Genomic DNA, 22,480 nt, shown 5'->3' with positions numbered 1-22,480 from the left:
CTTGTAATTATCTGTTTAGCAGTTAAAAACACTCCAGATTTCTACCTGTAAGCCTGAACTGTTTTGCAAGTAATGCCTTGAGTGCCAAGTTTGAGGGAGAAAAGAAGGGAGATTCTTTCCTGTGCTGCTGCAGCCCAGGTGAGGTTGGAGAAGGTGAAGCTGCTTTGTTATAAGTAGCAATTAGGGGCAGGCCAAAAACTAACTGGCAGGTTTTTTAGGAGTGTTGAAGGGTGTAAAGAGCTGATGGATATTCCCTTTCAGAGCACAAAAGTCAGTTTGATTTCAGTCTTTCATCTTCCTGAGTCTTAGTCTGCTGGGTGACCTGCACAATCAGTTGATGCTCCAGAACCAACATGGCTTTTAAATCCTTAATGTGAGTCAGTCCTGCTGAACTGTGGATGAAATCTGTGGAATTCCCTACTGTATGGATATGTAGAGAAACCTAATTGGAAATGAGTGTGGTTATGGATACAAAGTTCAAGTGTTCATTTTGGAAATAAAAAAATTAAAGGTGCATAGACAGAATTCAGGTATGTGTATTGGCCTTCAAATTGAAGGCACTTTATACCCTTTCTCCACTTGCTTGCCCCATCCCAACTCATGTTTCCCAACACCTGTGAGGGAAGCAAAGTTAGTTTTGTCTTTAGGCACTTTGGGTAGTGATCACAACAAAGCCCGTAAAGAAAAGAGCTGTGTTATATTTGGCTATGGGCAATAAATATGCCCATGCACTGAACACAGACTTCTTAATAGTTTTCTCTTTTCTGATGTGCTCATTCAGTGATTGCTGTATATGGAAGGGCAGGGAGTGGAGAGAGAGAAGAGTATGTGGCTGTATAATAGGACTAACTTATGCTTTGTTTAGTGTTTCCAGACCAAGCACAAGCTCTTGACAATCCTTGCGTTGCATAAAAAAGTTAAGGGGAAGACTTACCTATACTTAACCAAGTCAGATGTTTATTTTTCTATCCTACCATATCTTATTCAGAATTTAAGATTTGTATCTCTTCTGTCTTTGAATTATGGGGGGGGTAATCTAATGGAGGCACTCTGGGGCCACCATGGGTCATTCGAGAACTTTGCATTCTCAGTTACGATTTGCATCTTTAACAGAACCATTAAGATTTGATTAAGCATGTACTTAATCATGAATATCAGTATTTTACGTATATGTAATGCTAGTTCTTCAGGAAGAAATAAAAACTTTTCAACCTTTGTATAAATTTCCAAAGGGTTTATCTTGTATATGGCTCATGGCATCTTTGTTTCACTATAACTTTCTTTCTTCAGCTTAATCCTCTTCTCTCTTTGTGTCTCAGTTTTCACTGTTCATGAAATTATCAAGCGTTTCACATCACTGGATAATTGCAGTAATTGTAGTTACAAATGACATCTGTTTCCCTGGATAGCCATAACAATGCTGGCAGTATACATTAGAGTGGTGGGAAGTAGTGTAAATTGAGGGAAGCATCGTTGATTGCTCACAAGCACTGACTATCTTTTAATTGGTATTTTTGGGAAGATAAGAAGAGATGATCTTACTTCTTGTATAATTAAAAGAAAGTTACTCTTAAAGATTTGTATGAATATGGGATAATTGGAGGAGGATACACCTGGCCTTCTGTAGCATGATAGTGTTTTATGTGTTATCTCTGCAGTCTGCTCTTTATCGGCATAATTTTAGACCTTTGGTCCCCCACTCTCCCCCATATTCAACACCAAAACACTTCCTCTTGTTCTACAAAGTGTGACTCTCTATGCCAGCAAAGCATGCTCAAAGCTGTCTCAAGCACTTCTGTTGAGAACGATGCTGGGTTGCTGCGGGTAGCTCCTGCAGTCTTTCTGGTACTGTTTGGTGCAGTGCCCAAGCCCTTTGCAGAGGCGGAATTCCCTGTTGTCAACCCCACCAGCATCCATCTCCCGCTCCCCCAACACCAACCAATTAGACCTGTCTGGAAACATCATGTCCTCGAGAACCACCTGCTCTTGGGGAGGTATATGTTAAGTATTTAACAAGCTTGTCAAAGGCTATCTAATCAGTGGTGTGCTTTTTTTTTTGTTTGGGGTTTTTTTTGGTGATGTAAGTACATGGGGCTCTGCAAAATACTAAATTTGTATTTTTTGTTGTGTCTGTTCCTTTATTCTGGAATCCAGTCTGGGTTTAAGTTTGCTTCCAGAAGTCAGTTCAGGTTTTTTTTTTCCTGCATGTTTTCCTTGTTTTCTAGCCAGCCAACTCAAATATTTCTAAAGAAATGACTTGAGTAGTCTCCTTTGTTGTGTGAAAGGAGGTGCTTCAGTTAATCTCTACAGGTGCTGAGGCCCTAGCAGCTGCTTTGCTTAATTACCAGATCTGCTGGGTGGGTTAGTTCTGGACTGGGGCCAGGGTAGTGCTTGAGTGAGGTGGCAGGTTACTGCCACCCCTCCTCTAGGAACGTGTCTGTGGTGACATTGAACCTGCTTGTGCTCCTCAAGGCACGGGGACAGAAATGCAGATTAAAACTCCTGGAAATGGTCTCTAACCTCCTCTGCAGCCAGGAGGAGGGTACAAGGTGACACTGTGGGCACTTCAGCATAGGCTTGGATGCTGTGTCACTCCTCTTGGGTAGAAGAGCTGAAGGCAGAGGCTCTAGGATTTCCATGGGTGGCAAAGCAGTGAAGGTTACAAACTGATTTGTGCGGTCAATCATTTAGATCTTAATTCACAGTCTGAGAAACTTGGCTACACCGTAAAAGCTACCTCAGACAGAAAGGTGTCCACTTATGGTCCTACTAATTGGCCAAGGCTCTAGAGTTCTGGTCTTAAACTATGGCACTGACTTTGTCTATGACTTGCAACAAATGCCAGAAATACTCATTTAAATGAAGAAAGCTGTTTAGAAGAGACCTAGGTCAGGTTTCTGTCTTTTTCTGGGTTAAGTATTTCTGATGTGATCAATGTGGTGCATAAGGGCTGTAGTTGGTACTGTTATTTGTTCTATGCTCATGTTGAGGACCTGCTGCTACAGATCGTGAACTGGACTTTACATCTGTTGAGTGGAACAGGAGCAGACAGATGTTCTGGTGAAGTGCAGAGGAAATGAGGAAAAACCTGGAGAAGAGGTGATAGTGTTAGAGGTAGTCAAAGGAGAAACTATCAAAATAAATAGTCTGTCAAGTAGTGCTTACAGCCTAGGAGTTGTCTTGGGATCATATATTTCAGGTATTTGGAAATGTACTCAAGTTGAAGCTTTGGTGTGTGGCATTCACCAACATGTTTGTTTTAAATTCTAACTTATAAATTATAGCTAGGAAGGATTTTTGGGCTATTTGCAATGCTGAAATTGTAGATGCTATTTAAATCCAGAGCTGGTCTGGAACTTCAGCTGGAGGGTGGAAACCCTTCTATTTCCTTGCCTTCACTGGGTTGAAACCAAAATTTTAAATATGTGGAAAAAATTTAAATAAGCAACTAGTGGCTCTTCGAAACCTTAAGTGTATATTTAGTAAATACAAATGGAGATTATAGACACAGCAAGGATGAATATGTATTTTGTCATGTACCACTCCTTCAACTCGCTCATAGCGGTGTGCTTCTACTGTGCTGGGCTGCCTTTCATTGCATGTCCTGCAAGCTTTGTGTAAAGATAAAAAGAAGCACCTTACGCAACCAGCCTCTGGACTGCAGCTTATAGCAGCTCTCCATTGATAACATCTGACTTGTCTCTTGCCTTAAAACTTCAATGTTGGTGCAAAAGAAAGTAATCCAGTGGCTTTTCAGCTTGCGGACTGTTGATGACCTTACAAAGAATAAATAAGAAAAGCTGCATAAGAGCTGTGAAACTGCACTGGGGTTCTCCATTTTTCTATGTAAGATATCTTTACTTAGTTGTGTTTATTAATTTATGGAACGGGACTCCTGAGGGTGTAAGCAAGTCCAGCTAATGGAGGAATTCCCTCATGTGTATTAAAGGCAGCATAACAAAGGGGAAAGATGATAAACTCAAAGCGGGTTTTCACATGTTCTCCTTGCCAAAAGGCTCAAGTGATTGAAACAATGATTTAGGGATTGCTATTACCTTAAATGGAGAGGGACTGCTAGAGCAGTATTTGGTGTAGTAGTGTCATCGTTCCCGAGCACCACAAGTAAAAACTCCTGCAAAGGTCTGGAGATTGTGTTTGAAATACATTTTTAAGATGACAAGTGTGTGCATAGGAAGGGATTTCGGTGGTGGGTTGCCCAGCTGCAAATGATGTAGGTGGTGTGGGGATGGGGTTTTTGTTGTTCTTCTGTTTTGTTTTGGTTTTTTTACCTCTGCAAAAGGGCTTGTGTCCTTGGCAGGCTTTCCCATATCTGGACTTGATTGCCTCAGCACTCTTAGAAAGAGGAAACCTAGAAAACTTGTTGCATAATATTTTGGGTAAATTGAATGGTTGATGAGACTATTGGGCTTGGCTTCTCATTTCCCTTCTAGAAGTGGGTGGAAAGAGCCTTGATTTTGCTAGTGATTAAGGGAGTGGTGTAACAGAAGAGCATATTCAAGTTGCTATCTTCACAGAAGAAACTTAATTTCTTCTAATTATTTCCTGCAGGCAGTGGCCAACTGTGGAGGAGCCAGCTGAATGAGGCTTAGCTCCTCCAATTTGTCATAGAAACTGAAGTGCTCCTGGAAGAGCAGCTCTGACAGCCTGATCTGTAACGGGTCATTCTAGAGAGTGGTCCAATGTGTTTTGTACCAGCTGGCATCCGAGACACCTGCTTTCTGGTGTTTTGGTAGTTTAGTAGGACGACCGCTTTGAAGTGTTAGGATTTGCACGTACGGCTTCTTTCAAAGGAGACCGCGGCAGCCAGCCCTGGGTATTCAAACACTGCGGTGTGTGCGTGCTCCTCGGATTTGTCTGGACTCAGCGCTGGTTTAAAACCAGTAGGTTGGCAGTGGTTTGCATCTGCTGGAATTGCATTCCTATTAGTCTTTTAAGCAGTTCTGCCACAAACTCCTTGACCTCTACAAAGCTACTTCATGCTGGTATATGGTCTTGGGCTTGCTGGGTGTGCAGGCACCTTCCCACTGTTGTGGGATAGCATTCGGGAGTAAAGGTACAGCCTCGGGGAGTGTTCTGGGATATGCTCTGCCATCCCTTAATTCTTTAAACGCTGCCTGTACAGCAGCAGTAAGGTCCACTTCTGCTCAGATTGATAAATACTGCGTTGGCTACATCTAATTTTTGTAAATCAACCCTGACTGAATAAGGCCTGCAAGCTGTGGTTGACATGCTCCCTGTGGCAAATAGTCCCAGTGCAATTTGGGAAGACTCCTTCAAAACCAGTAGCTATTTCAGCCACATTAGTTTTGTCCAGTGCCCGGAGGTAAACCACAATGTTAATTGTCTTGCAAACCTGTGCTGTGACAACGGATTTGGCAGCGGCAGCTCCATGGGAAGGAAGAAATTGCTCATAAGAGACTTGTTAAATGGGGAAACTGTGGTATCTGCTCATTCTGAATTTGAGGTATGGCTGATGCTGGATCAGGGCAACTTAGTCTTGTTCCCTTTTTTGAGGGAGGAACTGTGTTCCATGTCTCTGTACCTAGTCTGGCACTCTTACTTTGTGTGTAGTTTCCATTTAAAAAACAAACAAACAAAACAAAAAACCCCAAACAAAACCCCCAACCAAACAAAAACCAAACCAATAAAGGGTGGAGGGAATCACAGAAATGCTCTGGAGATTACAAAACATGCTGCAGCTCTTGGCCTTTGGACAGAGAATAAGGAAATACAAAGAATCCGTCCGAGATTATTATGCTGTTCTTCTGACTTCTCTCAGTGAAAAGTATTGCCCTTGTTGGACATAAACTTGCTGCTTTAGGTGTTCTACTAATACTGCTGTGTGAGAGTGAAATAAATTGATTCCAAATTCTCCCTTTTATTTAAAACTTGGCATACTTTACCGCTTTATAGATGTAAAGGCTCAGACAGTAACTTTGAATTCTGCAGGACAGAGAAATGAAAGTTGAAGCTGGAGAGGGTTAGAGTAACTTCAGAGCATGTGCTCTATCTTCCAAATTAGAATCCTGAATTTCTAGATATACTGACGGTGAGACCATGGTTTAGTCACCTAATGTTTTTTTTATAAATACCACTTTCTGTTTCCTTAATGAAACATAGGATTTAAATTCCTTTCCTTACGATTGTCCCTTCTAAAGTCAGATTCTGTAAATTAATTATTTACACATTTGTATGTTCTCATAAGGGAATTTCTCTTCCATTTTTCAAAGACTGTTGAAGGCCACAGAAGACTTGAGACCTAATTTATAGTTTATGAATAAATTAATTCCTCAAAAAGTCTGTTCTTAAGCACTTTTTGAGTCATGGATGCAGGCAAAAGAAAAGACAAGAACAGTTTTGAAGGCTGTGTTTTTTCCTCTTTAAATCTGCAGAGAAGCAAGGTAAAGGAACAACTTGTAGTCTGAACAGCATCTTCTGGGGCTTGTTCCATGGTGAGATGTTCTGCTGTCTGTGAATTGGCACTTTTCTGCTGGAAGACTTGAAGTTTGTTTCTGTGCTCCATTTAGGAGCCCATGCCTGTTGGTTTGTTTGAATTTGGGCGGGGGGAGATTTTGTTTGGTTTTTTTGTTTTGCATAAGTGGGGTTTTGGAGGGGGTTGGAGGGAGGAGATTGCTTAGCCTGGGCGAATGTTCTAAACAAGGGAGAAGCCATTTCTTTTCCAGAAATGAGCAACTTGACTTACGTGAAACACTGAGAAAGGAGTGAATTACAGCATCTCGTGTGTCACAGGTATCTCTGGTGGGACAGATTGCTAGGATTTTATCCTTCTTGGAGAGGAACGTGGTGGTTTTAATGTTATTGCTACCTGACGGTAGCTGGTTACACTCTGGTGCCGTTGATGCAGAGCGACTGAGACTACTGTGTAGGTGTATCCCAAGAGGACTGTTTATTCATGTCTGCTTAAAATGCAAAGGAGATGATGTGCAGAGCTGTTCAGTGTCTCTGCTCTAGGGGTCAGCAGTTTTTCAGTATGGTGCCGGAGCTAAAGGAGCAGGTCAACAACAACCTGTACGTACTCTTCCTGTAGCCAACCGCGTTACGGTGAGGTTGTGGTATATGAGCATAGGTTATATATAGTATACGCAGCTGGTAAAGTGTGTTAGAACTAGTGATGTGTTCCTCCCAGGAAGGCAGCTGCAGCTCAGCTGATGAGCTCTGCTGGGGAGCCCGTGTCCATGCTGTTAAACCAGAAACCCAGCGCGAACGTGCACAAATGGTGGGAGGGAGGCAGCTGGGTGCAGCCAGGACAGAGTACTGCACCCAGCCCTGTAGGCAACTCCAGACTGAAACTGGACAAGAACAAGTACAACCACGTTAATAAAACTGTCTGCAAGAACAGAGTTAACTGTATTCTGCACTGACAGTGATGTGTCTGGAGAAAGTTAGTGGGCTAGTGCTGTAATTTCAGTTATTTCTTTTTTCTTTTTTTTCCCCTACCATGACATCTGTTAACTTGACTTTGGTAAGTTTAGAGGAACAGAGTAGTACCTTGTTTGTGTCTTTGAATTTGTGTGATGGGAAAGATGTTTCAGTGAGAACTATTAATTTTGACATGAATAGGGAGATGCACTCTGGTTTTGGTGATACCTGCTTAATGCAAGAACAATACCTGCCTTTTTTTTTTTTTTTTTTTTTCCTTCCTAGGAGCCAATATATAGTTTTAAAGCATTCCTATTTCCTTACTGGCTTACAGAACTGAGTAATGTATGCAAGTAGTACTTCTTCAGTTACTGTGGTATTCATTTGGGTGCACACATGCCTGATGTGCTTGATTTCTGAACGGTCAGGGTAGTACACATCCCCGGTGGCTGCTGCATTGAGCATGGGGGGGATGAATTTGATCAGAGTTCAGATTTGTTATGCTGAAGTGCTTTAGTTTTGGGTGAAAACAACATTGCTATGACTGCATGCAAGCTACACATTCATCCTTTGAACTCTGAACTCGTTGTCTTCAGATAGTATTGTTACCCCAGTATTTGATACCAGGTCACCCAGTCTCTAGACAGATGTACCAGACTGTGCTTTGCTTTGCAGTTCTGGTGATAACAGACTGGCAGTATCTGGTGGAGCCTTGGGCTTAGGCAATGGGTGACACATAGCTTATTCTGCTTTCAGGAGTTGTCTTTTTGGGAGGGTGTGTGTGCTTACAGTCACTAAAACCGGGAGAGAAGTGCTGGGAACAAGGATGACACACTAAACTTTATACAGCTTACAAACTTAAGTGCCAGCAGCATGGAGCTGTTTATAGAAATTATTATAAAACTGCTAGAGAATTCCAGAAAGCTGAAAAAATCCTGGCACTTCCTAGAAGTTACTGCCTCTGGGAACAGGGCAAGAAATCCTGGAAACTTTTGAGAATTCAAAAAAACTTCTAAACCCTACCAGAAGTTCAGAGAAACTTAGCACTTTCTGGAGACCTTAAAAGCTGTTAGAGACTAAAACTTTCTAGGGAATCCTGCTGGGAAATTCCAGGAGTTATGAGAAGTCTCTAGAAAATGCTAGAAATTCTGTAGGAATCCAGTAAATTCAGTGACTCTTCTAGTCATTTCTACGATTTACGAGTGTTTACTAGGAATAGAAAAGCCGTTACCTGTGATCTTTTTGGATAGTGGCAAATGGTTATATACAGGTAAAACCTGCTCATCTTCCCTAAGCTGCTAAGCGTACAGTTTTAGCATCTTGCTTGATGAGTGTCCTATATATGCTTGTCTTACACACAAACTTGTTTTATTTTCTGCAGTCCTATTTTGTTACGGATTATGATCCAACGATTGAAGACTCCTACACCAAGCAGTGTGTCATAGATGAAAGAGCTGCGCGCTTGGACAGTAAGTAGCCCGGCTAAAGCACAGTACTAACAGCCTGCAGCTGTTGGTGCCAGTGCTGGCATCTGTATGCATAAAATATAATGCAGGTAAACAACTGTGCAGCATGTGGTTTTTATGTAAGTGTGTGGCTGATAAAAGCTGCCTACCTTTGTTTTATTAATGAGATACCCAGGATTTGAAGTGCTTATGCCTTATTTATGTGTGTCTCAAGTAAATTGGATGTTTTTTTGAAGAATTATTCCCAAAGCCTTAGTGACTACAGAACTAGAAGAATTTATGTAACTCCTGGCAGTTACCTGTGTGACATGGTGGAATGAAAAACACATTGCTTGGCTGTTGTGTGCTGCCTCTCCCAAGTGCAATATAAATGTTTTGCTTTAAAAGCTTCAGTTCTCCCTTGTCAGTGATTTTTTTAAGGACAAACCAGCAACCTTCCCAACCCCCATCCCTAAGTCCTCTCTAAGCATTTTCCAGCTGTTTCAGCTGGTTGTGACTTAGCAAAAGTCCACCATACTTTCTTGTTCAGTTTGGTTGGTTGGTCTTGAATTGTTCAGTCGGTCCAAGAACTTGTTGGAAATCTTGGCAAAAATCCAATAGTATCTGTGAAAAGTGATTTCTCCTTAATTACAGTATATAGGAGAGGTTCTCACAATATTCTGTTAGGAAGGATTGTTTTTTTCTTGGCCTATACTCTAGGAACATGAACTATAGTAATCGGTGTTTTGCTTATGTTCAGTTCTGGATACAGCAGGACAAGAAGAATTTGGAGCCATGCGTGAACAGTACATGAGGACAGGGGAGGGTTTTCTGCTTGTTTTCTCAGTCACTGATAGAGGAAGGTAAGCCTGATGTCAAGTTATTAAAACAAGAAAGTTGTAATTAATCTTAAATTGCTACTTATCCTTTATTGAAACAATCTCAAACAGAAACATTACGTATGCGTGCACTCTTAGATTCTATGGTGTGATGCTCTTTCAGCCCTGATGAAAACCTATTTTAAACCAATCACTTGCTGAAAGTATCTGTCTCTTGCAATAGATGACTTGCAAGTATACACAAAAAAATGACAGCTCTATTCAAGCACTTCATTACAGTCCAGAATACTAGTTTCCTGGAAGTGACAGAAATTTAAACTAAGGGCAACATGCTATCAGTTCATCGGTCTGATCACTTCTTAGAAAGATCCCCTTGCTGTGTGGTCATCAACGCTGAGTGCCTGGCTCTGGATTTCTGAACAGGTGTACCCAGTTCAGGGTATGTCTCTGCAGTCTTTTGCAGGCAGTCCTTACTCTGATTACTCCCAGGAATTGACTGGAACCTGCATAACTGATTGACTGCAGAGTTGAGATGAAACATACCTTCTTAGAAGCTCATGGAGCTTGGTCAGGTAGCTCCTGATCATTGTAAGAGTAGGAGACTGCTGTGTATATACAGGCAGTCGCTTAGCATTTTGGCTGCGATCTTCTTCCACTGAGCTTATCAGATATGTACTAATAAAGGAGAAATACTCGGGGATCTGTCCTTCCACTTGTTTCAAGTTGCAACAGAAGAGCAATCAAGTGACAAAATTTTGTCTGTTCCACCACCACCACCACCCCCCCCTTACAGATTTAGTCTAGGCTCTAATAAGCTACTTATCTTATGAACAGCTCTGTAATGAGAATTAAGATAAATATTCTATGGAGCATGATCATGTTTCTGTTGGACCTGTATCTTACACTTAAGAATGCAGCGAAATGTATAAATTCTCTTGATGTACTGTCCAGAACAGACTCTTAGACTTCTGTCAGAGATCTGGGTCTGTGAATTTCAGACATACTGAGCACTTGTGTTAACATAAATATTTTTGCTGCAGAGGACTGTAGATTTTTTTTTTTGAAGTAGTCACCTGAACTCCTTGGTTTGTCTAAAAATCTTAAGTTTTTCTCGGTTCTTCTGGCTAAGGGTCTGCCTTGATTTTAAGCAAGTCTTGACACATTAAACTTGTATATTGCTGTCCTCTCTGAAGTCCCTCAAAGACTTCTGAAGAGCAGAGTTTTCATTTACCTTGCCTGTCAATGAAGTAACTGCTAGGGTTGTCTGTCCCTTGTGTGGTAGAAAGTAATTCTGTAGCCAAGACAAAATCTACACAACTTGGTAACTTTCAACACTTCCTCCAGTTGCTACAGACTTCTGAGCAGAGTATCGAACCAGCATATCTAAATGGAGGTCCAGCTGTGCTTAGTGGCACACTTCCTTCTAATTCACCTTCCTTCTCATAATTGCTTTCTATGGATCGGGTGGATTGGCACTGTCATATCTGACTACATAATTTTTTTTAATGCAGCTTTCTCACTGATGATCATCTTGCTTTTAAATTTTAGTTTGCAAATCTGAGTGTAAATGGCTTCATATGCCTGGGACTAAACATGGTGCTTGGCAAGTCTGCTCCAAAGGATGTATAATTGTCTGCAAGCATCCATGCTGAAGCTCCTTATGTAGTGATGTAGCTTTAACAGTGTTTACTTGAAAGCAGTGCTTTTTTTTTTTTTCCTCCAAAAATCCTTGTTTAGGCCAGAATTAGCTTGTTTAATATACTGTCCTTGGAGAAGCTTTCTGCTTTGCTCGCCTTCCCTTAAGCACTGCTGGAATATTCCTTACTGAACAGCATCAATACCTGGTATAACTTATTTGGTAACTGGAAAGCTTTCTGATCATTTAGCCTTGCCATTTTTTGGTTCTTCAAGAAATAAAATTTTCCAGCTTTGATAGCTTCCCCCAAAATTCCTAGAAGTAGCTGTGGAGGTTGCCAGCTGAAATTGATCACCAGGGTCTGTAGACTGTAGTTTGAATATTCTAGCCAGAGTGGAACTCCAAAGTCAATATTTGTAAAATGGACTGTGGTTGCTTGCTTCTCTGCCACACATGGGCATCTGGGTCCCTCTAGATTGAGACACGGTAAGCGTTTTTCTTACCCTGCAGCCCCACCTAAGTCCAGTGCATAGCACACTGCTAACTTGAGGATTCTTTTAGTTTGAGTGTTGAATGATTCTCTAACTGGTCATGCTGTGACGGTGGACTCTGGAGTGCCTGCAGCTGTGCTTGTGTGGCATGACAGGGCAAGTCCAAATAGGTGACTCATCATTTCTGAATTTCTACAGAACCTGAGAATCTATGAATTAGTACACTGATACTCTACTTCTATTCTTTTACAGTTTTGAAGAAATCTATAAGTTTCAGCGACAAATTCTTAGAGTGAAAGATCGCGATGAGTTTCCTATGATTCTAGTTGGTAATAAAGCAGATCTGGACCACCAAAGACAGGTAATTCATTTGCTATTAGTTACTCCTCACTTTCTAGAAGAAAGTTTACAGTTTTCCTCCCCAAAATAGAGTGGGAACAAGAAACAATGGAAAAAAAAAATCATATCATGCTAACTAATTCCAATGCAAGAAACACAACTACACTTAGTTTCTATACTTGAAGAATCTTAGAAGCATGATGCCATTCCACATACAGCACATGTTCTGGCTGACTCAGTGGGGTTATGTTGAGACCAAATCTATTCACATCTACTTGAGAGTTTTCTGTCATGACTTGATTACTCAGGCATGAACGTGTCTAATTCCTCTGTTCTGTTACTCACCATAGCACGCTGTGCCAAGCAGAGTGCATTCCAGCACTAGCTCTAACGATCCTGAGACTTGAGTGCTGTTGCTTTTACCGTTCACTGCCGTTGTGTATAAATGAGTAGCCGTTCACTGTTTTCTGTTTGGCCACTCATCTTCTGCGTAAGTGACTTAAAGCTTTAAAAGTTGGAAGTACAGCAACACAATTACTGTCGTGTTTATGTACCTTAAAGTTTTAAAACTAGTAGATGTCAACCTCGCCTCTAGTTGTAAGAGAGCTTAAAAGATTTGGTTTAGAATGATTTGAAGATTTAAATTTGTTTTCCCTGTTTACTCTTGATTTTTCATGAATCAAATTGAGCTGAAATGAAAATAATCTTACTACATCAGCAGGAAAGGAACAGGCATCAAACTTGTTTTCTTCTTCAGCAGCTTCTGAAATAAGTTTACTATTTTCTCCTGAGACAGTAAGATGACCCTTAAAGCTTGGTAGCAAACACATGATTGATTTTTATCTGAGAGTAAACTAAATATTACTAAAATTGCCATGGTTATTTTAAGAGTTTCACAAGGAAAACACAGCTTTAAACAAGATATTCTCAGATTTGTGTCCCAGGACATGACTTAATTTTCTGTCCACAAGTGCTTACATAGGTTTTGTTCTTTGCTAAATAAAATCTTTTCTCTGTCAAAAAACAGTGGCTGGAACAAGAAGAAATTAGGTTCAAAACAAATAAAGAGTTTAGTGGGTTAGTATGTTGTTGTTGAAGGAGTTTCTCGAATACAACATAAAACCTTCAGTACAAAAAAGTCCCTGTTGAGTATGCTTCCTTGATTGTCACAGCCTCTTTACCCCAGAACCTGTGTAGAAAGATCACGATAAAATTAAAACCTATGCAGAAAGATACTGTCTTGAAAGAAGTTTTCACAGAAGTAGCTCACGAAGTCATCAGAAGTAGCTTTGTGTGCTCACATGTGCACAAGAACTATCAGCCTACCCCTGAGACAGAAGTGAAACTCTTTCACTCTTCAGTTACCGTCATGCCCCCATCAAAATTCCCGAATATAGCCTTGTAGGTCCTGGAACACAATGTACTTTATCTCACACACAAATGTTGGCATGGAGATCATGTAGGTGAAACTGAACTGTTCTGCAAACTAATTGCTGAAGGACAAACATCCAGATGCTTTGGGAGGGAAGTAACATCATTGCTGTCACCCGAGTTCTCAGAGGATACCTGCAAATGTAGTTTGTAATCCTGTAGATCCATTTCTAGAGACAGTTCTGAACTTTGGTCTCTGTCCTCCACCTTCCTAATGTTATGACGCTGCATCTGTTTCTCCCTTAATGGTAGAAAGAGGTGCCTGTCCCCTGTTCTCCTGCCAGTCCCTCTGCACCTGATTCCTAGCTGATTTTTCAGATGATGATGGGCTGGTACATGTTTGAGCTCAAAGTAGCTGTTTTCAAATTGCTTAACTTCACAGTTTTGCTGCTTATATCTGAACACAAATAAGAGCATATGTCCCCAAAAGCTCCTTTTGCTTTTTATGGCTACATTCATTGCCTTAATTGATAAGGTGCTGAGGCGCATAACGTTTGGTGCTGTCACTCACACAGTTTACATGGAAAGTGGTGGATTTGTGACTTCCATCATAACTTGGGGCTTAGACGGCTGTAACTGAAAAAGCACTTCCAGGATTGCTGGAACAGCTACTTGTGTGTTCTTAACTCTTCCCTGCCCCTTCCCCTGCACATGGTGTGTTTCAGTTAGCCTTAAGTCAGTCTGAAGGAATTGTTTGGGGATGCTGAGCTGACATAATCAGTCCCCAGAAGGGAGAGGCTTAGATCCCCCTTGATTTTACGTTCCTGCTCTTTCCTTTGCTGGCCCCAGCTCTCACTTGAAGCACTTTCTGAGTTGAATCATCTCTCTAGACGGGGAGGAAAACAGATGAGCTGGAATGGCTTTCTGGGACCTGTGTGAGTTAAATCAGCTTGCAGAAAGACTTGAGTGCCAGTGCTCAAAGCATGAGAAGGCGTGGGCCTGTGGCTGGGAGCAGGGCAGGGAGGAGTTGGGGTGGGGGGAAGAAAGTGAGACCTCGCCTTTTGGCAGCAGCAAGCAGTTAGATGTTATCAGCTGGGGGTGAAAAGCAGCCAGAGTCTCCACTTCATCGGTGGGGTTGTTTCTGGTGGGGTTGTTTCCGCTCCGTCACGCGAACTCTCCGTGCAGGCACCCAGCGAGCTGGACCGGCTTGCTTATCTGGCTGAAAACTAGTCCTACCCCCGTGCCTCTCCACGTATGGAAAAACTTCAGCCTGACAAGCAGGGTCGTCCTGCTCTGGCTACAGGTTTGCTGCACAGGCAGCTGCGACGGGAGGTCTGGGGGCAAAGGTGAGAGTACTCCCTCCCCTTGGTTAGGAGTGCTGGGGTGAGTGGGAAGCGTGGGGTGTCCCCAGGCTCTAACTTGTAGGCAAGATGTGAGAAGTGCTAGTTCTCTTCATTTTTTGCATTGCCAGTCTGCTGGTGTGTCAGGCCTCACTTTGGTTACACCGAAAACCTCATCGGCCAGGCTAGAGTGTCACACTCACTCCTTCCGCTTATCTGGCAGTTCTACAGGAAGTCAGCTTACTTTCCTAACTTGTTTAATTACAAATGTACGGTTTTGAGCCTCAGGATTTAAGTAGCATTTTTAGAAATTCAGGAAGCTGGGTGTGAGTTTTTAGAGCAAAACTACTTGTACTAGACATCTGCCACCTCTTTCTGAAAGGCAGGAGGCGAACTAGTGAAATAATAGAGAACACATGCTACCTCTGAGAGCATAAAACTCAGTTAATTTAGTGTGTGTTTTGATTGGCAAATGATACTGAATAGAATTAACACACAAATCTTCCTGGAGCCCAAAAGAGTTAAACATGTACAAAAGTTTTGGATATCTCAAGGGTCTGACCCCATCTTTATGCAAGTAACCGTGTTTTGTAGTTGAACGCAGTAGAGTACTATCATTGTGATACCATAAATTTGGAAGCAAATTATGCATAACTAATAGTCTTTGTGTGGTGGCAAATGTTTCTCAAGAAAAAATCAACCGAGTTGTACAGCAGAAGCGCACAGATGATAGTATGATCTTGATGGTGTTGGGGCATTCTAAAGGTGTAGTCTAAAATAGTGGTGGCTGTAATATACTATCGGTCAGCTCACAGGTGTTTTTGGAAGAAGAGAGGTGAAAGAGGAAGTTTGAAACAGTAATGTGCTATGGTAATAATTGTATAGCTGAATGAAGTTTAGCAGACTTCTTGTAACTTTGTATCCTTTGTGGTATGGGAGACAAAGTCCTCAATATCCACAGGTTAGGTTGACAAAGAAAAATGAGTTGTTAGAGGATGAGTAAGTGTTAGTCTTTAGAATGTCCTTGTATGATAAGGAATAAAGTTACCAGTGTTTCCAGCTTCCCCAGTCACAAATTGGTGACTGTGAAACCAAAATTAAAGCACCATCTCTCATTGCTCTTTCCTTAAAATAAATGCTGCGTAGCAGTCTTTCTCTTAAATGGGTTAATTCCGTACAACTCAACACTGGATGTTTTTACAGTAAGACAATTCAGTAGAGCACCAGATGTTTTAGTAATAACCACTACTGATGGAGGAGTAGACTTGTCAGTGCAGGATATGTATGACTTTTTGTAGATAACTGCTAGCTTAAACTGGGTCAAGTCTGATCATTCCCCAGATGGCAGGGTTTCAAGGAAAATCCAAGTTGCAACAGGAAAGTGCCTGGGTTTTATTAAATGCTAGTTTTTGCTTTTGCATCATGACTGGACTAATACAATGACCTAGTGCTAAGATCATCTGTGCTGCTAGATACCTTTAAAGCAAGGTTTTAAAGAGAGGTCCAAGTGACTTCAGTTTATGCATAGGTAGATGATGAGCAAAGCTGATGATCCCAGGCAAGCAGCCTCCTGCTTTGACCTTGATCGGCATCAGCCTAGATGCTAGCAAACAAGCAGTTAATATGTTGGTTTTGCAGACTCACTGCTTCACAAATTACTTGGCCTGAGATGGCTTATTCCAGGGGGTGGATGGATACAGGGGCCTCGGTGGTGGCCTACCCAAATTCATTAACATTTCCTTTTGGCCTTTCTCTTAACTATTGTGACCTGGTATGAAAGTGTGACAGTAGCTTCTTGAGGTGGTAGATTTTTATGGCCATATATAGTGATGCCTCTGTTCTCACAGGTGCATTGTACCTTCAGGTCTTCCCATGGCTTGCCTGACTTTGAGCTTTATAGATAACTAGCAATCAGGCATCTGATGCAGTATTCAAACACAGCAAGTCAGTCTGTTTGAATATGTGTCAGTGCTTCATAACCACAGTTTGTGTGCACCAAAGTGACCTTTTATATGGGAATGCGGACAAAATAGAGTTAGTGGACAGTGAACGACCCCTTCAGAAAAGCATTGTGGTAGCCCACTGTAAGCATGAACAAGTGGCACTTTTGGGTGGGCTGCTGAGGCAGAAAATCAGGATGACAGATGCACTCTTCAGGAGTGATGGAGCTCTCGGCAGGAACGGGCAATGTTTCTGCGCAGGGAGCACTGTAGGGTGACCACAAGGAGGTAGAAGCGGATTCCTCTCAAACCTGAGGAAACTGTTACCTGCTGATGCAGGTACAATGTGGCCCTTGGTCTTGCATAAGCGTCCAGGCAAAATACAGATGCAGTGTTAGGTTAGGCAGCCTCGTAGAGTTGCTTTAGGTGGAGGAAAAAACAGAAACTTCAGAAATTAGTATATTTCTGATGGTTCTCAGCTACAGTAGTGAAGAGGGAGGACCACGTGCGATATGTTCACAGGATTCTTGCACAGATACTCAAAGGGAAACTCTTTCAGTAAGAAGACTGTTAACTTAGGGAGCTGCGGAATAAGCTTTTCCATGTTTGACTTGCTCACTTGCATCTTCTGTAATGGTGTTTAGAGAAACTTTTACCAAATATCTGAACAGCATGAATGAATGATACCCAAAAACAAACAGCAAAATATCCTATAATAAAGGATAAGCATTGTGATTCCCATTTGTATTCAGCCTTAAGCTTACCAAAACTTAAGAGACTTTGACTGCAGAACCAACACACACACATGTATGCACACAGTTACGAAAATCTGTGGTTCTCTACTTCTGTTGAAATAAAATACAGTGTTCTTTGAAGAAAAAGAATTTAGTTTTTATTTTGCTGTTGACACTTAAGCTCTCCCATCACACATACTGAAAAGCCTGTCATGACACAGGGTTGTCGTACGTGAGAAGGGAAAATAAAAAGATGTAAATTCATATCTTTTCAAGCATTTCTATGTTTGTACTTACTACATTTCCCTCAGCTTTGAAAATGGAACTGGTATGTTCTGGCCTCTAATTTACAGCTTGGGCACTGCAAATGCTTCTGTAGTGTGCCCAAAACCAAATTTTTTTTTTTTAAACTGACTTTGAGGTCACTAAAGTTGATCACAAGCTACTTGACAATATACTTGTAAGACAGACAAAGAGATTATTTTGGAATTAAGCAACCACAGATATTCTAGTAAATACAATAAGGACTTTAATGTTGCCCCTAATAATGCAGAATATTGTGGAAGTGTAGCTTGACTTTATTGTGGTATTTGTTTGACTTGTACCTCTAATGTGCTTTAGATAACAGTAATGAAGAAAGTAGTAACCACATATGTTTAAAGACTGGGTTCAGTTTGTCTTCAGGACTATACATTCTTTCCAATTATTTATTTTTATTAGACTTTAGCCTCTCACTTTCTGGGGCTACAGTAGACTATGGAGGGATGAAGAAAAGTAAAGGGGTTTGGTTTTGCAAAAACTGCCATATCCATACTTTTAACTTACTTTTGTCTGGTGAAGGAGGCAGAGGTGCACAGAAGGTTCTGGAAGCCCTGATGGAAATTTTGGGGGATTCTGCAATGTCACTGATGTGCCAGAAAACAGCTACAAATGTTTCTCCCAGTGCAGCCTTCATAAGCTTTGGAATAAGGATATTTCAACATCTGGGGCTAGAGAGGAAGGTGGAAGTGGATTTGTTAGCTAGTGGAGCAAGAATCTTGAATATCATTCAGTTTTCAGGCTGCAGTGGAGGGTTGAAGGATCTCAGTCATTCTCACTTTGTGCCCTGCAGTTAAAAGTGCAGCTCCAGTAGTTGATCTTGGGGTTGGGTTGGTTTTGAGGGTGGTTTTTGGCTTCAGCTGATGGTAGTAACACTGAAATAAATGTAGAGTTTCCATGAGCGTTTGAGATCACCAGATACATCCTGAGTTAGTACAGCTAACGGCACAAGGTGCTGGGGTTCCTTGTAGAGCTTCATGAGGGTTTAGTGGGAGCAGCCCTCAATTCAGCATGATTATGAATATAAAATACCAGTGAGGGTGGTAAGGACAGAGGGATCAAAAGCGTTGAGATGCTGTGCACGAAGGCGCTCAAACCATATGTGTAGCTGTTAAAGTATTTTGCAAGCTAAAAAGTACTTCTGTATCTTGCGCTGTGGTGAATGCTGCCAATGATGCTTTTCTATTCCCATCTATTTCCATTTCTGTATAGCTTCTTAATCTAAGTGAATATCTGAGTGCCTCTTCAAAACTAAATTAAAAATAAACACTCATACTTTTTTGTTCTCATCGTATCAGTCCTCTACATGCTGGTTTAAGGTTTTTCTGTGAAAGCAGTGTAATCTCTGACATTTCTTCCACGAGCCATTGTCTCGGCAAAATCTGTTGTACTTCCTCTTATCGCTGGAAGCTGCCCTTTCCTCCCTGGCCCTGTGGGCGACCTTCCCGTCGAAGCCTTGCATGCCTCGCACTGCTCAGGGTGGCCTTCTGTTGTCTGACCTCGCTGCTTTCTACTTCATCCAAAACTATGCAGTGATCTCCTTTGGTTTTGCCCTGTGACTGACTTACTCCTTTCTATAATGGTCCACTAGCTTCCTGCCTTCTGCTTCATGACTTCAAATTTTATGCCATCTCTTTACGATGCTCATTATTTCTTCTTCATCTCCCTTTCCTCTGTCTGAAGGAGTCAAGAGGTAGACAGGCTTTCTTTAACGCCTCTGGATAGCCTGAGGGCTTCATGGATTCTTAGATCTCTTGTAATTTAAGCTATGTTTAAAACTGGCTGTATTAATATTTTGCTGTGTCATAAACAGATTTTTTTAATTACTTTTATAAAGATTCAGAAGCTAAACATCAGTTCTTGTTTTAAAACTAGTAATCCGATTTTTTTTTTCTCTAGATTTAGCTGGCACAGGGAGAAGGTGAATCTAGCAATAGTATTCACAGTTGTGTTAGTAATCCATCAGAGGCTGACTGAAGCACTTGCTTTGAGGAGGGAGGAGTGAGGGACTCTTGCATGCCTGTGAAGGAAAACTTGGTCTTGTTATGCAGAACTGAAGTGGAAGCAGCTGCAGTGAGGGAAATTCCTTGGAGGATCAGTCTTTGTCTACTGCAGAAACTTTTTTAAAAAAAGTCTTCACTTGCGTTTGAAAAGATGCATTACATGGGTTTGTTTCCCAGTCATATTGTGTGGACAGTGTGGAAACTCTTCTGTGGCCAAATAAGCATTATTGTTTGAGGAAAATAGATCCTTAACATGTATACGCAGCGTCTACCGATACGAACATGCCTGCTAGAAGCCTTGAACTTAATGATTGGTATCTGTTACAGGTGACGCAAGAGGAAGGTCAGCAGCTAGCACGGCAACTTAAAGTAACATACATGGAAGCCTCGGCAAAAATCAGATTGAATGTAGACCAAGCTTTTCATGAACTTGTCAGAGTTATAAGGTATGATAACTTGAGACCAGGTCATTAATGTCCCTAAATTAATGGATAGCTACAGCAAATGTATTGAAATGTAGTGGGAAATCACTAAGAAAATTCTGCCTGCTGTTACCTGTAAACTTTGACCAATGTTCTCCATTATAAAATATTCCTGTGTATTAGGAAAAATATTTACACGAATGTAGTATGTATTTGAAAGAATTTCTTCACCTTAATGTCTCAGATTTTATTGATCACCCAGTAAGTATGCCTGATAGACTAAATCTGAAATTGGCCTTCCGTAAAAAATGGGGTTTCTTTTAAAAAAAAAAAAAAAAAAAAACAAACCCAAAACCCCTCTTACCACTCACTTAATCAGTAGAGTGTCAAAAGTCAGTCCATCCTCTACAGAAGTGTAAAAACTGTAACTTTAAATACAATATTTACTTTTATTTAACTGAAAATGATTCTATGAATTTAATTTGAAATATCTATTTCCAGGAAATTTCAAGAACAAGAGTGCCCTCCTTCACCAGAGCCAACACGGAAAGAAAAAGACAAGAAAGGCTGCCATTGTGTTATTTTCTGAGAATCCCAAGAACCAAGCTATCAGCTGCCAGATTATTTTTTTTTCTATCCATCATTTTACATCACTTCTGGTATTGGTCTAGCCTTATATGTGCATGTCCTAAAAGTGGTCACCAGAATAGCCTTAGTCCAAGAAGCTGGCAGAATAGTTCTTGAAGAAGACTCAGTCATTCTGGGGCAGACTTCAAAACAAAACACTAAGGCTGCTTCTTTAATACCACAGTTCCTTCCTTCTCTCCCTTAAGAGCTTGCACCTTGTGGAGTTTTATTCGCAAAGGAGATGAAACAAAACCGTGTAGGACAAGGTGTTGAAGTTGTGCTTAAGTTGTCTCTTGTGAATTAATTTATTTTTACTTCTGACATTTCATTAGCTATTACAAAGACCTATATTGAAGTATAAAGAATACTTTTAAAAAAAGGGGTGGATTGGCTTTTTTTGCCCTCAGTTAAATTAGACTTGAGTATTCAGCTAGCCTTAAGAAACCTACACTGAATTTCATTGTCAGCAAAAATTTTCATCTGTCATTTATGCTGCAGTTTTATTTCAGTGGCCAAAACAGTCTACTGTATTTATTTTATGAATCCAGAACAGCTACAGGATGATTACTACTACTATTAGGATATGGCCAAATACCTGAGCTCATTCTGGATTGAGGCATTTCAGCTTATTAAGAAATTTCACATCATTTGTTTGGAAACAAATTGTGTCTTCCTTTGTATTTCTGGGTAAGGGATTAAGGAAAACTAAAATTGTAGCTGTTTTTGTTTCATGTGATATAAAAATGAATTTGATCTTTCCATTGTCAGAGATGATTAAATGTTTTTGCTATATACTTTTATACATTATTTTCTTATCAAACTAGTTAACAAGTATTTTTATATGTTTGTAAGCAAATATGCTTTCACAGCATAACTTGTGTATATGTAAAGATGAGTATTTAATTCTCACAGTTCACTTTTAACTGACAAAATGTGGGATTTGCCAAACTGTGGTAAACTTCTCCTTACTCTTCCGGTTATACCCAAGAATGGCCAACTATGTGCCAGCCCAGCACACCCATAGAGTAAAATCTAGTGTTGTGTTTTAATGAATTTCAGTATCCCTTACTAAAGACTGACCATTATGTGAATTATTAAACTGTAAGACTTTTAACTGATTGTTTAGTTAAACTGTGGATGGTTGTTTAATTTTGAGTTCTGTGGATTGTGTTTAAACAATTCAAGAGTATGGTCCCTGATATTGAAATACTGAGTGGTATTGCACAGTTGTCACCTTACTGAATGTGTCCAACAGTTCTTTGAAACTTGATTATTAAGCAAACCCTTGTATAACTTCAGGTGCTAGAATTAAAGATGATCTAACCATTATTGGGGGGTAAGCACATTGCCTCTTTCTGACTCTCTTCCAAAACCTGAATTTTTGGGGGGTGGGGGGAAGAAGGTGGTGGAGGGATCTGGTTAGGAGATAGATATGCAAGTCTGCGTGACCCTTCTTCAAGCTTGGAAGTAAAGAAAAGCCATTTTAGTTTAAGTCGTGATAGATAAGTGCAGATGTTTGTTTTGACTTGAAGTATGCAGTCGGTGGTCAATCAACAATTCTTGTGTTTTCAGGC

General features: G+C 40.8%; 1 protein-coding gene across 1 annotated transcript; it reads left to right on the top strand.

The window, feature by feature from the left end:
• The first annotated feature begins 8,728 nt into the window (after positions 1-8,728).
• Positions 8,729-22,233, top strand: RRAS2 (related RAS viral (r-ras) oncogene homolog 2). The gene is made up of 5 exons (XM_010563925.1): positions 8,729-8,870; positions 9,607-9,709; positions 12,065-12,173; positions 20,185-20,303; positions 20,781-22,233. The coding sequence occupies exons 1-5, from the start codon at positions 8,729-8,731 to the stop codon at positions 20,866-20,868; spliced, it is 561 nt and encodes a 186-aa protein (XP_010562227.1). The 3' UTR covers positions 20,869-22,233.
• Positions 22,234-22,480: the final 247 nt, after the last annotated feature.

Source organism: Haliaeetus leucocephalus, unplaced genomic scaffold, assembly GCF_000737465.1.
Source record: "Haliaeetus leucocephalus isolate CR32 unplaced genomic scaffold, Haliaeetus_leucocephalus-4.0 Scaffold173, whole genome shotgun sequence".
Classification (NCBI taxonomy): Eukaryota; Metazoa; Chordata; class Aves; order Accipitriformes; family Accipitridae; genus Haliaeetus; species Haliaeetus leucocephalus.
The sequence above is the reverse complement of the archived record's forward strand: the minus strand, read 5'-3'. Positions and strand labels throughout refer to the sequence as shown.

Excerpts from the sequence above, each read along its gene's own strand:
- RRAS2 (XM_010563925.1), top strand. The coding sequence starts at position 8,729 with ATGAGTGTCCTATATATGCTTGTCTTACACACAAACTTGTTTTATTTT. Across the intron at positions 9,710-12,064 it reads TCAGTCACTGATAGAGGAAG|TTTTGAAGAAATCTATAAGT; the intron begins GTAAGCCTGATG and ends ATTCTTTTACAG. Across the intron at positions 12,174-20,184 it reads ATCTGGACCACCAAAGACAG|GTGACGCAAGAGGAAGGTCA; the intron begins GTAATTCATTTG and ends TATCTGTTACAG.